The 19,500-nt window shown below is 34.3% G+C and overlaps 1 protein-coding gene across 1 annotated transcript in view; it reads left to right on the top strand.

Moving 5' to 3' along the window:
* The window catches only part of tenm1 (teneurin transmembrane protein 1), a 214,199-nt gene that overhangs the window by 95,295 nt on the left and 99,404 nt on the right, over positions 1-19,500 (top strand). Inside the window, exon 5 of the mRNA XM_088925605.1 lies at positions 11,698-11,859. Within this exon, the coding sequence (XP_088781731.1) occupies positions 11,698-11,859 (162 nt within the window). The remainder of the gene's footprint in view (positions 1-11,697; positions 11,860-19,500) is intronic.

Raw genomic sequence — 19,500 nt, 5'->3', positions numbered from 1 at the left:
TCCATTTATTGCAAAATTGCAAAAATGTGAATTATACATTATTATTTTTGTTCATTCTCACCTTCCAATGTGTAATTAATTTAAAATTAATATGAAGCATTCTGATCTTTATCTGTGGGTTTTAAAATACAAATATGTGTTTCACCATCTGTACTGTGAAAAGATAAGTACTTGTATATAATTAATTATAATGTAGATCTAATCCCCCCACTCACACACAAATTATGTCTGAAAACCATTATGAATTACAAAATTACAACATGCATTAAAGTATTAAAGTATCACATTCTGTTAACAAATAAAGTCTTTATTCACCTTATAAAAAACCTGATGACACCTGGATTATTTCTCTTTAAACAATTCTCTGTACATGTCAACAGTGTTTTAGATGGACTTTCCAAGTAAACTACAATGCAATCTAAGATGGGCTGTACACTTAGATAATGTAGCTAACAAAGGTGTTCCCAGGAAAACAGTGTGATGTTGTTTATGTGTCTCTTTACAGTGAAATTTATTGTAATAATGCTGTAGCAGCAGTTTAGTACAAAAGTCAAACTCTGAAGATTGTTTTACATTTTGAGCTGAATACTATAGACAGCATAGTGTGACCCAAAGTGCAAAACATCTAGTTTTAGACATGTGTTTTTCAAGCAAGTGGTTAAGAAAGGCATCCGGTATCACTGAAAACAGAGTACCTTTTGCTTGGGGTCAGATAGTATATCACCCTGTGTCCTTGTTTTCAGAGAAAGCCAATCCCTTCATTGTACTACCAGATTCCATTTGATTTGTGATGACAGGTCTGAGATATTGCCGGGTGCAAACCTATCTGTGACAGTTCTGTATGATTTTGACGACCCTTTGTACTCTATATAGATGACTATTCCTAGTGCATACATTATTAATAAATAAGATGGAAAATCTGCACAGTTCAAGGCTATTTTATCCTTGCAAGTTCAATGTCTAGACAATTGCAAACAATTTTAATATGACTATTTTAATCTTTTTTGCAAATACAGAAGCTTTTCTCTAAAGGAAAAACACTATACTTTCAAAATTATCATAAGGATTCTCAATAAACTGTAAAAAATCATATATAGCTTCTGTTATTTCCTTCAAACTCCTAACATCATCACAAGAAATAAATATATTTTCAAAACGATTGGATTTAAAGCACATTTGTCTCCCTCTAATCCACAAAAATCTAGTTGCAAATCCAACAAGAGACAAAATAGGAGATCATATTGCAGTTGAGAAAATTGAGCCTATTTTTTACTGGAGCAAAAATTAAAAGCTTGAAAGATGCCTCATTAAAGAATTATTGCAAAACAATGGTGTTTCAGATATTTTAGATTTCAGATTCTATAGCAGCAACTCACAATATAGAACTATTCGAATCATTACATTTCATAGCCTGCAGTTATGCTTGCACACTAATTTCTGCATACATGCTGTAGTTTTAATTGTCAAAATCATGTCCCTTTGAAAAACTAAGAATTTCATGTATAGTTAGCCTAATAACAACTTATTCAGTACTGTAATAGTAGTTTGACATTATGTTTTTTAGCACTTTACTTACATACACTAGGTCATGCTCATACTCTAGGTCATTTTCAGATGATGAACGGTGGGTTCCCCATGGTGTAGTTTTAGGGTGCATGAATAGCATCACACATCAAGGGTAGTACTAGGAATAAGCCTCCCCTTTCTTCAACAATGGGCCTCCATCATGGCAGGGCCCTGGAGCAGCTGACACTAGCTTTGGAAAAAATACCACATTTAAAGAATTTGTAAGACTTTCTCGACTAGTGGTAATTACCTTGTCATTCTTCCTTGCCTCTGTTTTGCAGAATTTTGCTAAATTCGTCCCCCTGATTATTTACTCTGATAATTAGCAAGTTCAAAGTAACAATTAAGTTCTAGGTTCTATCAAAGTGCTGTAGTGGAGAGGGATGGAAGAACCGCCTCTCTTATGGTTCTTGCTTTATACAGATTCAATCTGATTAAAATACAGCTCCTCTCAGTTATCCATTATTAATGAAACAATGAACTTTTAGGTCCTGTACTCTGTTGTTTTGAATGCCCTTAACAAATCTGCTTTGTAACCTTCATGTATATCTCTCATAGATTTCTTCTCTACTAAGAATGCTTTTTAACATGATGCCTTGAAGCTCTCAATGTAAGATCAATATAACTCTTATAAAGAAAACAGAAAACACAATATACAACAAGCTAATAATAACAGATATTCCATTTACTAAATTATGTAGCCACACTTATGTTCCCATTTAATAAGACAGTTGACAGCAAAAAAACAGTTTAGTTCCAATCTTTGAAACAAACTTCAATTCTTTAAAAAGTAACCTTTCAATTTTTCCTTTATTATTAGTCAGTTCCCAACAGGAGACCTTAAATGTTATAAATGATGAATGTAACATATATATGGTGTTTGTAGGCTGGGGTATCATAAGTACATAGTGTTATTGAAAAAAATGAATTTTTCTCATCGTTGAAATGCAGTGCTGAACATATCAAATTAGCCTTTAAATGTTAATCTTCTTCAAGCTGTTTCCATTACTGGGTGATCTTTCCAAACATATCATAATGGATGTAATGTCAACTAAAATTAAAGTGCATATTATTCATGAAAATGCAAAATAAATCACAGAGTGGAAAATCTATTACCCACAATGCTTTGCTTTAAACTAGGAGTCATTCGAGATAGCAACCATTACACTTTACTCCTTCCTATTCCTTGATGAAGGTTTATGAACTGTACTGCTCCCCAATGACGACTTGGGCAGTTCAGTTTAATATAGTGAAATATATTTTGAAAAAAACATGCATGCTACTAAGAATTTCCAAGGTTTGAAGACAATAGGAAAGATGCTGCTAAGGAGTGAAGTGTGCTAATCTCAATCATACTGTATAAAAGAATATATCTTACAAGGTACAATGCAATATAATGCATGTTGGGTTTGCACTATTTTCCCATACAATGTAACTTTAAAGCCACATTAAAAGAAAATGCTTTTTGCGGGAGTGGTTTGCTAGATAAATACTTTTTTTTAATTGCAGATGTCAAGATATTTCTAACATAAAAACACAAATTCTAAATAGAAAACATCGAGCCTCATATTTCTTGAATTCAAAACCATTCTGTGCTTCGAAAGAATACTATACACAAGGGAGCTGCAAGGTTGTTGGGAATTTTCAGATATAGAATGGGGTCATGACAAGTAGAAGGTGCACTGCTTAAAATTAAGAAATAACACCTTAGAAGTCAGTGCCTACAGTAACTACAGTATTCATCATTTCTCTCTTTGTAGCTGCTGCTGTTCAGATATGTGGCATTGCTTCTGGACATCCGTTACATGCCCAGTACAAATAGTACAAATAGTCACTATTTGTAAAAAAAACATTTAGTAAAATAAAGCATCAGAATGTCATGATGTCAGTAGGTTTTGCACAGCATATTCTGCTTCTATAGATATTTCTCTTGCCATATCTAGCTGTTCTAGTTCAGCCTGTTAAATGTTTATCAGTACAATAATCTTATTTTAGGCACTGAAATTAAGACACACAATATTTTTGAATGTCTATTTAGAAATAATATATCTGATAGGCTTTACTTCACAGTATCTTCTTAAATACTTAATTGTACTTCATGCATTGTTAATTATCACAATGTCATGAGCACATTACTTGAGAACTGAGCGCAGAGCACCACGCCACAGAGCGCCACAGAGCACCACGGTGCGGTGGCTCTGTGGCTAAGGATCTGCGCCTGTGGCTGGAAGGTTGCCAGTTCAAATCCCGCAGCTGGCAGAGGAATCCTACTCTGGTGGGCCCCTGAGCAAGGCCCTTAACCCCAACTGCTCCAGGGGCACTGTACAATAGGTGACCCTGCGTTGTGACCCCAGGCTTCTCTCCCTGCCTGTGTGTCTCATGGAGAGCAACAATTCCTAATGCAAGAAATTGTAGAGGGCTAATAAAGTGATGTTGTGTTATGTTAACTTCAAGTTCTTCCTTCAAGTACTTGAGAACTCAGTAATCCAACATAAACATACATGATACTTGTACAGCAATGCAAAAAGTTATGAGATACAATAATACAATACAAAAATACAAGAGTCAATATTAAAGAATTACAGAACAATAGAAGAGACCAGGGCCTGTGCATTCTTATCATTTTTGCTACTGCTGTATTGGTTGTAGCTAAGACAGGCTTCCAATGGCTAGTGGCCCACTTAAGAAATACTGGATTGTATAATGTACATTATTTAATAAAGTAAAACTTTAATAAAGTTTGCAAACGCCCTAGGTTGCTCCGTATTCTCCTATATTTTATACCTAAAATACAATTATTGTACATGTAGATCAACATGAAAGCTTTCATAGATGATGATAACCCAAGTAAGTAAATATATAACACAAAGATAAGATATATTTGGATTATTCCATTAAAAATGATTCCACAGTAAATATTGCTGTGTGAAAAATAAGTTTAACCCATAGATTCAGTAACTGGTGGCACCTCATTGAGCTGCAATGACAATAACTAGACATTACCTGTAACTATTTATCTCTCATATTGACTTTTGGCACGATTGGCCCCTTCTGCCTAACAACTTCAAGTCGTTGACATTAGAAAATATACTTAAATGTACGGCTCACTTAAGCTTCTACCAATGGGGTTTGAGTTCAGACCTTGATTTGGCCAATCCAAAAGTTAAATCTGTGTACTTCAGTCATTCTGTTGTAGATCTACAGTACAGTACATGTATAAGATCATTGCACTGCTGCATGACCCACGTTCGACTGAGTTTCCGCTGACAAATGGATGGGCTGTACTGTATTATTACGAACACACAAAACATGTTTCCTTGTGGCCAAAAATTAAACATTTGACTTGTCTGCCCGGAAGCATTCTTCCAGTAGTCATGTGGATCGTTCAGGTACTCTGTGGTGAACTTGTGACAGGCAGCAATGAGAGCAATGGTTTATTTGGGAAAAGATTGGCTTTGACTTAAAAAGGTATCATGGTAGTTCCCATAATTATATTGGGGGTTCACTAACTTTTTCTCAGAATTGAATGTGGGTATTGTCTGAAATTTCATTGCACACATATTTTCCTTATATATCCCAATGGGCTCCAGCTGTGCTCTTCTTATCCCTGCCAAAGACATACCCAAGCATCCTCAAAGAAATATTCATTTTCTTTTTTTTCATTTCCTATCTACATACAGTGAAACAAGCTGGTAGAAGTCAGTTGGAGGACAGAAACAGCTTCTGCAAATACTTCCCTGTTTAATTCACCAGGGAACTGAGAATTAATCTCTGCGTGTTGTTTCATGCCCATGTCCAGTGACATTGAGCCAGTGGTTTTCACACTACTTTAGGACTTCAAACTACAGTTTGTGAGAGGTGTAGCTTAGGCTGAAACTGACATATCTGGGTCAAGGGATTCATCCAGAATCCATCCAAGGGTCAGAAACAGAAAGCAGGAAAGGAACTGATAGATGTTAAGGTCAATACCATTTTTGGGTCTTGTTTTTCATAATATATATGTATGTACAGTAAACATTATAGACCTTTTTATTGTTGAATATGTCATTGTATTGAGCTGTAGAGCTAATGAAGTCCATTGTCTTTCTCTAAGGAGTATTGATGAGGTTCAACCTTAAAAGGGAAAAAGGTTCTCAAGAGAAAATGAAAGGTCTTGATTTTTGCAGTTCATTAGGGCACAGTAAAGGAGATCTGTCAACTGTGCTATTGGTTTAACAGACTGAAAAGTGTTATAATCAATAGGACCTGAGTAATGTCAAAGGGCCAAGTTAGAACCACAATGTTACAAAGGAGTCAGGCAGTAGAAGTATTTTTGATTCAAGGCAACTTGCCTTAAAGGTAGTAGGCCTTTCATGCTTCATAGTGATCTTATTGATTAGTCCATTTTCCCCTTTGTTTTCAAATCCTTATTCTGGACTGGCACTGCTACCATAAACCATATAGCCTGCCCTTTTCTTAAGAGAACACTTTAGTGTTTGGAAAGCAGGCAGTGAATTATTTCTGTCACAAAAAGAACTGTTTGGGTCCTAGCTATCTGGGTCAAATAAAGGTTTTCCTTGTAGAATTTTGAGCTTGAGTACATGCTGTAATCTTTAATGAATTCTAATCATTAAAATCTGCATATTCTACCACTCATTAAATGATTTAAATTCTACATAATTTGCAAGAAGAAAAAATCAGATCAATAACACTATAGAAAAAAGACTGCAGCTCTGCTGTTTCACTACAATGCTTAATCTAGAAATTAGTTAAGATTATGTTGTACTTTGCTTATAAAATGCCGTAATCCATTTCAGTAGAGGATCTAATGCTTTGCTGCCTAATGATGTTGATGCTATAAAGGCTTGTAAGTTTTGTCTTACAATAAGATTTCATAGACATAAAATTACAGTAATGTGACAGAACAGTATTTTAGCAATGAACTTATACTTTTTTTCTGAATTCAAGCATATAAACATCTCTTTCTAGTTTAATGCATTTGCCTCATTTGTATCGATTGCTCTTAGTTTTAAACCTATGAATAGGGGGAACCAGAATCTCGTAGGTCTTCAAAATATATTTGGTTGGATTCTGGCCTCTTCAGGGTAGCACACTGTTATGTATGAAAATAATGACTTGGCATAGTTATTATTGAAAGGATTGTTCAGTTGTTGCAGTTGTTCATGCAGTGTATGTTGTTTGGAACAATTAAAAAAGCTGTGTTTTGCACCTATCTCTGCTTCATGGCAGATTATTGTGGTAAATAAACAAGAAGACAACTCACATTAACGTAAACTAAGGATTTAGTGTCAATGTTGTTATAGTCAATAAAAGTCAATGATGATATTGACAAAATGCAGTGATTGACGCAGCCCCAACTGAAAACGTATTCCACTATAATTATTTTGTTTGAATGAAGTTTTCATTTAAACTTTTTAAATAATACCAGAATGTTTTATTTATATTCTAATAAATTTCACCAGAAAATATTATAATAACTATCATAGACACATCTAAAAGAGTGAAAAAATACAAGGCATGATAGCACATAATATTTTTCAACGCTCCTTGTTCTTGGGACCTACAGGTATGTATACTGTACGTAAAAGACTTCCAGACTATCATTTGTTTCATTAAATCAGATAATTTAAGTATCTTTCTGATTGGTCAGATGGTCTGTTCTGGGTAGACCTTTAAAAGAAAATAACATTTAGCTACTTAGTCAAGCCTTCAGAATAATGAGATACAGTATTCACAAAATTAAAATGCAAAAATGCTCCTTTGCCACTCATTTTTTCTGTCTCTTGCTGTTTACAAATTGTAAAAGATCCCCTGAGAGGTCCAATTGTATAGGCAAACTGTGTAGGCAGGCTAATGTACTGAAACCAAAGCACCTGTGAAAATCATTTATCCAAGATTAAGGAAGGGAAGATATGATACAAGATAAAATAGAACTCCATTTTCCATCTAAAAGGGTGGAAATTTGTCTTTGGCATCACTGTACAAAACTACAAAAAATCAGCATTCAATATAAAATAAATAAACATTAAAACAAATGATAGTCCTAGACATGCAACAATACATACTGTATACATACATGTTCAGGTGGGTAGCTGCATCAGCAAAGGAACAAGAGAACACAACGTTTCGGCCGTGGAGCCTTCTTCAGATGACACCTGAAGAAGGCTCCACGGCCGAAACGTTGTGTTCTCTTTCTTCTTTTTTTCAGCATGGAATAAACCTATTACTTGTTCCTTTGCTGTATACATACATGTCACTTTGCCCACATTACACTACGTTACCCATAATCCAACAGCTCCATACAATAAACATACTTAACTAAAAGTATACAGTCATTTAGTTGTGTTTAAAATACCGATTACGTAGGGAACAAAAGATTTCTTGTATACAATTTTCTTGGCCACAGGTATTCTAAACGCCTCCCTGAAAGTAGTGGTTGGAAATTGGAATGAAAAGAGTGGGAGAGATCACTGACAACAAGCTGAGCTTTCTTTTAAAGTGCCATATAATGCAACTCTTTAAGCTCTTTCTGTATTCAGCCAATTATTTTCTTAACAGTATTTACAATTCTGGACAATTTCCCTTTACTTTTAATACTCAGGCTACCACCCCACACAGTGAAGTAAGGATGCTTTCTACTGATATTCTGTAGACCCACTCTAAAATGTTTTAACTCACCCTAAAAGCTTTCATCTTCCCAATCAAAAATATATACTGTATGCTGACTAGTCTTCTTAAAAATGCAATTGGTATTCTCTGTTATGGTTTAAATTTTCATCTATTACTATAACACTGAACAAACCTCCACAGCTTGATTAATAACGGAGAGAGGTTGAAAATCTATTGTATTACTATTACAGGTAGCCAGTTCTTTCGTTTTATCAACATTAATATGAAGCATGCTTGACTGACACTACCTTCCCACTTTTCTTATCTGTAATTCTCCACCCCTTTTCTATCATCCCCCGTAAACAAACCTACTAAGGCCATATCATCTACGTACTTTAATAGATTAACAGAATGGGACCTTCATTTCTGCTCCTTAGGGAAATGGAGGGAAATGCAAAACTTGACAATCAAAGTGAAACTAAAATGCATATGGAAACTTAATACAAAAGTGCAAAAGAGAGTACATCAAACAGATAATGTTGAACTGGTGGTATTGAGAGAAACCACAAGTCTGTATCTACTACAGAAAAGCTAAAAGTGGTCATTAATGCATAATGGTCAACACCAGTGTTTGGGCCTTCTTTTAGAATGTATGGGAACCAATCCCATATTATGTCATTGATTTGTTATACAGCAATTGATTTGATTCATATACATATATGTACCGTTTCTACAGCATTTTGTTTTGTAACTGCATGCTTTCTGTGTTCCTCAGGCTGCAATTACATAGCTTCAATGGTTTTGAAATTCAAAGTCAATGTAAGCATGTTAACACAAATAAGATCATTGCAGAAATCAATTTGAGATTTGAATTTCAAAAGATTAATTTTAAAAATGTAGGGATATACAAGGTTTTTATTTGATAGGATCCTTCTTTGATTGTAAATGCCTTCTGTCTACTCGATCTAGACTCGAGGAAGAGAGTTTTTCGTGATAATAGATTGAAGAGAGGAAGAAGTGATGTATTTCCATTAAGTAAAAAAATAGATTCACAGCTAGTTATCTTGGTGAAATAAGATGTGAACATTATAATCATCAGTCCTCTTGTGCACAGAAGTTTAATTTAGATTTTTTTTTGTTTTTTGCAGACTTACAAAGTGAGAAATAAAATTCTAAAGGGATTATACAAATTTGGCAAAGAAAAAATCCATTCGACCCTCATGCATTATTACCTAGGTGAAGTTACAATTTACACAGTTCTCCATGGGGTTTCTCTGAAGAGTAATTCTCCAGAATCCCCTAAGTAATCTTGCTGTTAGAGTGATAATACCTTGATTTGTAGGTACTTTAGCACAATGTAATGGTGAAGATATAGAATGATTTGATGTTGAATGGGAAGAAAATTGGATTCATCTTAAGATTGAAATGTAACCTCATTTTTCTTGAGGAGAAAATCCATGCAACATAACTTAATTCTTTCTAGGTTTACTCAGTGACTGGTTTACAGCATGGCTTAAGTGCCCTACCAAAGGTCAACAACCATTGAGAGAAATGATTGTATGTCGTAAAGCTTAAGGCATTTAGCCAAGAACTTTTTCTCCATTACAGGGTAAATCGGGGTTAGCAATGCAGTAAATGTGCAGTAAAAAAGCATAAAGCTTTAAGTAGCTATTTAAGTTTGTGTTCTTTTAAAGGTTATGGCAAATTTAATACATAATGCTGTCATGTAATTAGATTTTTAGCTCTCTTAATAGCTAATAGAAAAGGTTTTACATTTTATAAATATTTCTTTGTATTTTGAATTAGGGAACATGATTACATTCCATTGTGGTTTACGAATAAATGGGAAAAAAATATTAATAGGCTGTTAATTTTACAAACAGTTCAGTACATCTGCATTTCAATATTATGTGTACCTATGTTCTTCTGAATATTCTGAGATGAGATGTTTTGAAACTGTTAAGTCATTGAAATAGCATTTTAAAAAAATGTTAATATTAATAATCAGATATGAAATTTATCAAATCTGAAATATATATTATATAATGCAGTTATTATATAATAAAAAATAAAGCTTTTTCCAGTTCTATAGACTTTAGAAACAGTACTTTTCCATTGCCATCACTGAAAATTGAGCACTCTTTACCATTTTTCCATTACTTTATATGTTTCTAACAGGTTTCTTCTATGACTCTCATTTCCCCTGCTGCCCAACAGAGTATAAAGCTCATATGTCTGTAAATAATGTAAACTTAGTTTTAATTCAGTTTGATTGTTCTGAAAAGTTACATATTTTGAAACCAAATCATCTTAATGAGTTTTTTTACTTATTTAAAATTGATGCAAATTGAGTTGAACTGAACTGTTGCAAGTTTAATTTGCACTATACATCAATTGGGAACAAAATCCTGCCTTTTTTAGTATGCACGGAATAGAATCTATGTCCTGTCTACTTTAAGAAATATAAGACGTCAGAATGGAAGAAGTAATAGGAAAGATACTTTGATGTTGTTAGAAGTCAATTACCTTGATTTGCATATTTAAATTCTACACAAGTGACTGTAATGTAGATCATCTTTTGGAGAGCAGCTACTGCTAATCACAAGCACACTTTAATTTCTAGCTTCCTGCAGGGCCACTAGATTGTTAATGTTATGGAATCAATTATTAAGCTCATAAATGAAACAGCTTTCCCATTCTTCTTTCACCTGTAGCACAAATAGGAAGAGGTGATCTTTATCTTATTTTTCAATTTTCAGACAGCTGGAATGTGATATAATGCATTGCTCTGCATAAGAAGTAAAAATAAACAAATGCAATTTTCAGACATCACACACATCCCATGTCATGTGTGTGTTGTCATGTACACTTTAAAGAGGAACTCACCAGATTAAGAGGGATCTTGCACTTTACAACTTTGCCACTTGTGGTGCCTCAGAGAGAAATAGAAGTAAAAAGCAGCGAATATTGAAGGGTCTGATATGAAAAATAACACAGTATTAGTAATCATATAAAACTTACATGATTCAAAAATAGCTTTGTTTACATGACAATGCTTCTTTTCGTGTAAAACAATTGTGTATAAATGCCTAGATTTTTACTTTAAAAAATGATTTTAAAAAATCACTAACCTTTTTAGTTTTAGGGGCTCAAATGGATTTTGACTGAGTAGCAGTCATGAAGAGATCATTAGTCATGCTGAAAAGAATATGTTATAAGTTCAAGGCATACCCTAGACTGTATCTCAGGAGAACTGGCTTAATTGCCCGCCACTGTCATGCTGTGTCTTAATAAGCATATAAGCTCTGTGTGGAGTTTAAGAGAGAAAATGAATGATACTCAGCTATGCCACACTTCAAGTAAGAAGACCAATATTCAATTTCAACTTTCAAGTCAATACAAATGGCACACACTCCCCTGGGCAGCTATCAGAGTGATGTAATAATGTGAACATTACGTGATGTTTGCGCAAAACCCCAGACAAAAACAGTGTAAGGATTTGACTATGTGTTTCTTCTACAGCAGTACACTTGTTTGGTCTAACATGGCACTTGCAGCCAGTGGATGGACAACTGTATGAAAACGGAGTCAGCAAACTGGGCAAAGACTCTGATACCATAGAAACAACCTTTTCACCAGCTGGGGCACCTGGTTCAGATAAGCCAGACAAAGGCGAAAAAGGAGGTAAGAATAGGACCATTTAGTAGCATGTTCCTGTTTACGTTTTTGATAGAAATGGTTGATTAGTTCTGTTTTGAGGATGAAACTGTAAACATACCATATCTTTTTCTTCTAATATGCCCTTTATACTGTATTTAATAACTGAAAAGTTGTGTTTGGGCCTGAAAGATCTGTATTGTAAATTTACAATACATTCATAGAGTAACTTCATCACATGTGATAGAAATTACAATAGTTCAAGTAGGGAGCTACATCAGCATGCATAGGCTGCAAAGGAACAAGTAAAGGTTTATTCCATGCTGAAAGAGAAGAAAAGAAACACAGCTTTTCGGCTGTGGAGCCTTCTTGGGGTATGTGAACCTTTTTTTCTCTTTTTCAGCATGAAATTACAATATGCTAAGCAGTGGTGGAACTGATGACCATGGGTCCTGGTACAAATATTTTTTCATAGATCCCTCTCCCCTGATCACATCGCACACTAGCAGTACCATAATAATATTAAGTAGCCTAGTCACTCATTTGAAATCTCTACCTCCTGCCTAATAAACTGCAAATTCATCTAAAATTCTTTTTGTAGAATCTTTCGCTATTATATATAGCCTCCTTTGTCCATTTGTTATATTTTCAAATGTCCTCTGTCAATAGGACAAATATCACCTGACTACAGTTCACTGCCCATGGCATTACTGCAGTGAATTCCTCATCATCGGCCTGTTTATGTTGCACTGTTTCCTTCAATGTTTCCACAGGAGCTCTGTGCTGCATGTTGCTTGCAAACTGTGAACTACAGTTAACTTAGTTGGCTAACTCTTCGTTGGTTGTGACCTTTCTCTATTTAGTCAATTTTGCTGCCACTGCAAACTTCTCTCTTTTGGTTTTTCTTTTGAGAGTACCACCTCTAAGCTTTTGTGGCCTACGTGACATAGTATGACTTAAGGTACTGTAGTAATGAACCGTAGCTAATTTTAAATACCAGCTTTTTGTTCAACCTGTCTTTATCAGAGTATTGTTTTTATAATTAGCATATTTAAAGATCACACTTCATAGTCCCTTTGCAGTCGCTCAAGTAGGTCTTTAACTGCTAATTAAATTCTAAATTCTTACACCTAGCCCCAGGTCTATCCTTGGCCTTAGCCAGACTCTATTACAAGAAAACCGTTCCAGCAAATGATGAGAGAACACAGTTGTTCATTGAACAAAAAATCACAATTAGTGCAATTAAATAATAACTATTTTTCCCAAAAAAATTAAGTTCAATTCATTGTGTTATCCCACGGTTTAAAAGTGGGCCCATACTTAAATGTTAAAGATACTACTCGTGCTGCCACAGTGTAGTCACAGTGGCTGCAATGCCTATAACTACACCAATGACAATAAGTCTTGAAACTACATGATTACAGGTACCTTCAAATTGCATTCGGGCTCAAGTGATAATAACAGCAGAGAGATAATGAATATTTTGGCCTGTCAAAAGCTACATTTATTAGTAGGGCTCCACTAAGAAATATTTTGATAAAGGCATGATTTCATGCTTTACAGAAATACCGTTGTGTAGGCAAGTTGGATTTTATTTTGAATTGCTACTGTACATTGACATTAGAGCAGCCCAGCCTTAATACTACACTCAAAAGTCAAGCCAATTTTAAAATATTTGTTTACATGGTACATTGTACTGATTTATACTTATAAAGGAAAAAAAGAAATTCCTCTCAAAGATTCCTTAATGTTCATAATTGTATATGAATGAATCCCAGTACTGTAGTAAATGTAAAGATTTTAGTTTCAAACTGTCAACGTTTGTGCTTTATAACCATCTTTACTAAAGCTGTCTGACACTTCCATTCTTTTGACTTCAAAGTAGAAGAAAAAAAATCCAGTTCTAGTGAGAGATTAAAAGAATTTATAATGCTGTGTGTGCCATACAAGGTGTTTAATGCTGCCAGATCATTTTATTTTATATTGTCCAGAATCTCAAATTAATGATGATAACCACCTTAGGCAGTTAATTAAAGAAGGTGAAGAGACTGCTTTATAATCACTTCCTAGAAGCCATGCTCCAAACCTTTATTATCTCTTTGCCAAGATCTTACTGGCTGATCAAGATTAGAAATTAATTAATGCTCTACTTTGTAGATTTAGATTTGTCACCTTTGTTTGAAAATGTGGTGATGGTAAATGGGAAAGTGGGAAACAGAGAAAAATCAAACCTTGCATGTATCTCAATGTCTAAATTCCCCACTCACACTTTTAAGGCCAGCCTTTAACGTGTCAAATGTTTTGATTCCTCATTCACATAACTTGGCTGGTTTAAATTTTTAAAATCAGCTCTTTGGGCATATAAACATTATTTAAACATGATAATATTGAAAAATGGAATAGTGATGTGAAAGTATGAAGTGAGAGTAGTTGCACGTAAAATGTACACATACCAGTTTTTCACACACATTTTCATTTTCAAAAGAAACACAACACCTCCTCCACACTCTGGCCCTCCCGTCTGCATGGAACAGGCTGAAGAGTGACTCATTCATGAAGAGGACTTGATGCCACTGCTGACGAGTCCATCACAGCCTCTGTCTGGCTTAAGTCAGTCAGGTGTGACGTCTAGGAAGTGTGAGCAGAGGGCCTCTGACAGGTCGCCTTGCTGTAAGGCCAGCAGCATGGATCCTCACTGTCCTGTCACTGATATGGGCATTGTGTCTGCTGGCAGTTTCAGCAGCAGTACAGGTGGCAGATCTGATACAATCTCTCAGATGGACCAGACTGATGTGTCGGTCCTGCTCTGCTGTGGTCACTCGAGGGCGACCGGATCTTGGACGGTCATCTGTCCTGCTGGTCTGCTGAAACCTTCTCTGCAGTCGAGACACAGTGGAGCGGCTTACTCCATAGTGTCTGGCAATGCTGGCACATGACATGCCTGCCTGCAGCATGCCAATGGCCCTCTCCCTTGCTTCTGGTGACATTCGAGGCATTATGGAATGCACAGAAAACTGACTAAGTATGGTCTTTTTATTGCAGTGACCTAAGCTTTGAAATAAGGCCTTTGTAAAGGTGACCTGATCAGGCATTTTTCCACCAGGACCTCTTTTGATAAAACCTAAGGAGGTTTCTGTATTTCTGGTCAGAGGGCTTAAAACAAATTGACGACTTTTTGTGAAAATACATAAGCTATTACTATAGTATTCTCATTCCAGAAAATGTTGAGTTTCTTTTTTCCATCAGTATATATTATATACAGTAGGTCTACAATTTCATTTAATGACCTGATCAACAGACAAAAGTAATAAAAATGTTCAGAGATGTATTCAAACTGTTAAAAACCACAAGACAGCAATTGCCAAGACAAACTTGTGAGGCAGCTGCACAAGCTTTGCTATTAATATATATACAGTACTTGATGGTTTTGAACAACCAGGATTTCCAATGTTCAATGGCAGTTGTACACACTGACAATATCCCATGCAAATATCCCTATCAATATCAAACATTTTTTTCAATTGAAAAGCAATCACTCTAAGACCACCAGTATTGCTAAGTAAAAGTTAGTTTTAAATCAGATTGTATTAAAATGCCATTTTGGCAGAATTCACATTTAAGAAAAGCAATATTAATAAACAGAATTTATACATTCTAGTGGCACATTTTAATCCGTTTATTAGTGGTACACCTCTGTAATTGTTAATATTTCAGTAGTGCAGATATTTGTAGTTATGATGTGCAAAAAGAAACTTTAAAAGATATTCCAGATGCTCTTTAATGCAAATTGCCTATACATGTCTATTGGAGTTGAAGTGTTTTTATTTATGTTACTGAAATTAGTTTCTGTACATAACTGGAAGACTATAATCAAATAAATATTAGTTTACTTGTAATAATAGTTACATTTGTTAAATTCTGGCAAACTAAATTTTCCATTTGTCAGTGTTTGTAATAATAATAATAAACCAGTAGGCATGGCATTTAAAAACATGCTGTAATTTTAAACTAATGCAAAACAACTGAAATTGTTAATATTGTGATTTACTGAGCAGTGAATCCTTAAAATACTGCAGCTGTGTGTGGTTTTCAAGAAAATCTATTATATTTACCTATCAATGCTTTCCTGCGCTAATCATGCTTTATGCATACTGTCCTAGTGCCAAATAATTACATTAAATACAATGATTACATTGTTGGTACAGGATGTTGTTACCACATTGCTACCAAACTAAATGAGCTACTCACAATATTTTATAATATAAATAGTATTGCCTATTAGTTAAAAGATTATAAACCCTGACTTCGATCATAAAACCAAAAATACCATTTCCAGTAAATTCAAATATGTACCAAATAAAACTGGAATGGCAAGGAATAACAGTTCTTTTCTTTATCATTCTATAGAATGAGAGGGCAGTAATAATGAGATATAGGGAAAACAGGCTATCAAACAATTAAAAGCTTATATCTTAATATTCCTTACTCAAAACTTAAAACCAAAACTACAATTTCTAGTAAATAATCTTATGTACAAAATAAAACTGGAATTATGGGGAGTGACAGTTCTTTTCAATGGAATGACAGACCAGGCATATTTAAGCATACTGTAGGTAGAGTTCCGACATCTACAGTATTGCACAAGCAGTAGTTTCTATTACAAACTGCCCCTTGGGGATAATAAAGATTCTAATAGTAATAAAATAAATATAACAAATAATATATATTCTGTATTGATATTTATATTAATTGTATACATCACAGTATAAAGTATATTATTAACATTAATAATGAATAATAGCTAAATTATAAATAAATGGAATCACCATTAGAATCAAAATTGTAATTGCTTACGAACTACTCGAAACTTTTATTTTAGTCTGCCATCTATTTTGTATGTGTTTATTTGCTTTTGAATTAAATTTTAAGCCATTATGTATAATACTTTTTGTAATTAAATCCTAAAATATTTTATTGTGATATATAGTTTTTTTTCCTATAGCTAGCCATTTTTCTTCTTATTAGTTGATATAATTATAGTTTTTAGAACTATTTGCCTTCTTATAACATGCTTAACTTTATATTTGACTACTTGCTCTGACATGAGGAGACAGACAAATATCTGCAATACTTCTGGATTTTGTGAGTGGAGTATGCATACAGTATGATTAGCGCAGGAAAGCACCAATAGGTTAGTAAACATACTGTAGAGATTAACCTGACAACCACAGGCAGCTATTGTACTTTAAGGATTAACTGCACCTGTTTTGCAGAGTAGTGCAGTCCAGCATCAGATTGTTAGAAAAAATAAAAACACCATGATGCATTGCTGTTTAGGATACCACAGTGCCTGCAGTGCGTTGTGCTTTCTAGGTGGCTGCATCTATACATTATGAAGAATATGAAAAGGAAACAGCAGATGTCAATAATTTCACATGGCAATTTTTGGATTGGAGAACTAGGTTTTTAAAATGCTACAATCATGTATAGTACATATATAAAAGTAAAAATGAAATGTAATGAAACTACAATAGCCTTCAGAACCCATACATGAGTACAGTATAAATCTATGAATTTTACTGTAGCACCTGTGTCTAGATAATCATAGAACATACAGTATTTTCAGGGGCCATGTGTAATGACAAACTGTGTAATCAGTTATATAATAATAATAATATATTAACACTAGGATAATTTAATACTTTTACTGTTTCTGAGTGGCACAAAAATTAGGCTAAAAATGATGATGATTCAGTTTTTACTTAAACATTTGGTAACCCTGTTCTAATAGATGTGTGCTATTAATGTGCTCCAAAGTGCATTTAATGTGCTTTTATGTTTGCTATATAATAGGATTCAGGATTGTTACTGGTAGTGAAATACAATGCAAAACTCAGTCATAAATTGTTAGACCTTTTTTCTTTACATTCTCTGTATTTGAATATATGTTTGCAATGTAAATGCTCATGTATCCACCTCTAAGGCATTTACTTGAAGCTCTGACTGATAACCTCTTTATTATTTTCTAATAAATGTGCCAATCATGCAGTGTGATAAAGTTTCGCTTTCATTCTACAGGCACTCTACTTTCTGGCCTCAGATTCAAGAGAGCTCTGGTTGAGACCTTAATGATCTTCCTTAATGGAAGTAATCACATAGCACTGTGATTAAGCAGACCTTTTTAAATATCTCCACTAGGGTTATTATTTTAATATTAACAAAAGAAACATTTAATCAGGTCCTTCAGACATCATTTGGGATAAAAACCAGAAGACTGCAATCCATAGGTTAGAGGGCAAGTAAATGGAAACAGACCATCATAGACTGATTTTAAAAAGAAGTCTCACATCTACACATTGGCCTTTAAAATAACCATCAAATTCAAGAATGTGATTGTATATTTCAAGTTGTGTTTTGGTGTTACATCAGGTTCCCTTTTTCGAGATGCTTGTTAACTAGCAGCCCTATCCCTTAGCTGCTTGTCAGTTTCTCGGAGAGTTTGTGTCTTAGAGACCAATTTGAAAGAGAAAGTGTAGGCAACCACACAAGACAATGAGTGTAAGACCTGTTGCAATTGTGTTCAAACAAATTATGCATAAAAAGGTTCAGAGCATGGGTCTAGGTGTCTAGTCAGCTAGATGTGATATCAGGCTAGTTCAAAGTTACAGTTAGACCAGGAAAAAAGTTTAGAATTTGTAGGGAGACACTGGCTGGTTCTTTCATCATTTAAAATGGAAGCCATGGTTTAGCTTTTGTTTTCTCAATGGTTAATGGTTAAAAAGGGAAAAGCAGGTTATTTTATCCTTAAGGTTAAGATTTAAATGGAGAGGCACGTGCTCCTCTCCCATTATTTAAGGTTAGGTTCACACCTAAAATACAGCACAGTGAAGCAGGTTACAGATCAAGTTGGATTAGGAATTGTTTTCCACTTAAAAAGTGTGGTCCAGTCTCACTATGTTTTCATAATTCCCTAGTAATGTTATTAAAGCTTTAAAGAGGGTTTATGTGCATAAGTACTCCACACCACACTAGTGGGTTAGGGGACCCTGCCACACAATTATAAAGTTGCGCAAAATAAGATGATGATGATAAGATGACTATATACCAAATTCATAAATGTCTGCTGAACATTAAGAAAATCATCAAAAGATAAATCTACATCCTGGTAGAATACTACCTCTTATTAAAAGAGAAGAAGAGAGAAAGAGAAAAAAGAACATCTGAATGTGACTCTTGCTTTTCATATGTGTAATGTAATAACAGAATGTGATATGAAGCCCTACTGCTAGCAGATAAAACATTACAGCTTTTGAAATGTTGAATGATATCATGCAAATAGATTTTAAAAGAAGAAGACATCGATATTCTGCAGTAGCTTTCATCTCATGACTTTCGAATTGATTGTACTTTGGTTCATCACCACTATTGATTTAAGTATGTTGTGATACAGTCTTTGGGTCTCTGCAGATTTAGTAAAAATCTCTTGTGCAGCTACTGTACTGTGATATGGTTACTAATTTGTGTTGTTAAATGACACACTGTGGCCTTCCCTCTGATTTGTATGATAAGATAATATGGATGCAATTTAGTATGAGGGTACCAATATATTTTTTCAGTTTTTAAAAACTGGAAAACATTGTTCATTTGGAGTGGTTTTGTAAATTCAAA

The sequence above is a fragment of the Atractosteus spatula genome, chromosome 9 (assembly GCF_055471065.1).
Source record: "Atractosteus spatula isolate fAtrSpa1 chromosome 9, fAtrSpa1.hap1, whole genome shotgun sequence".
NCBI lineage: Eukaryota > Metazoa > Chordata > Actinopteri > Semionotiformes > Lepisosteidae > Atractosteus > Atractosteus spatula.
The sequence above is the reverse complement of the archived record's forward strand: the minus strand, read 5'-3'. Positions and strand labels throughout refer to the sequence as shown.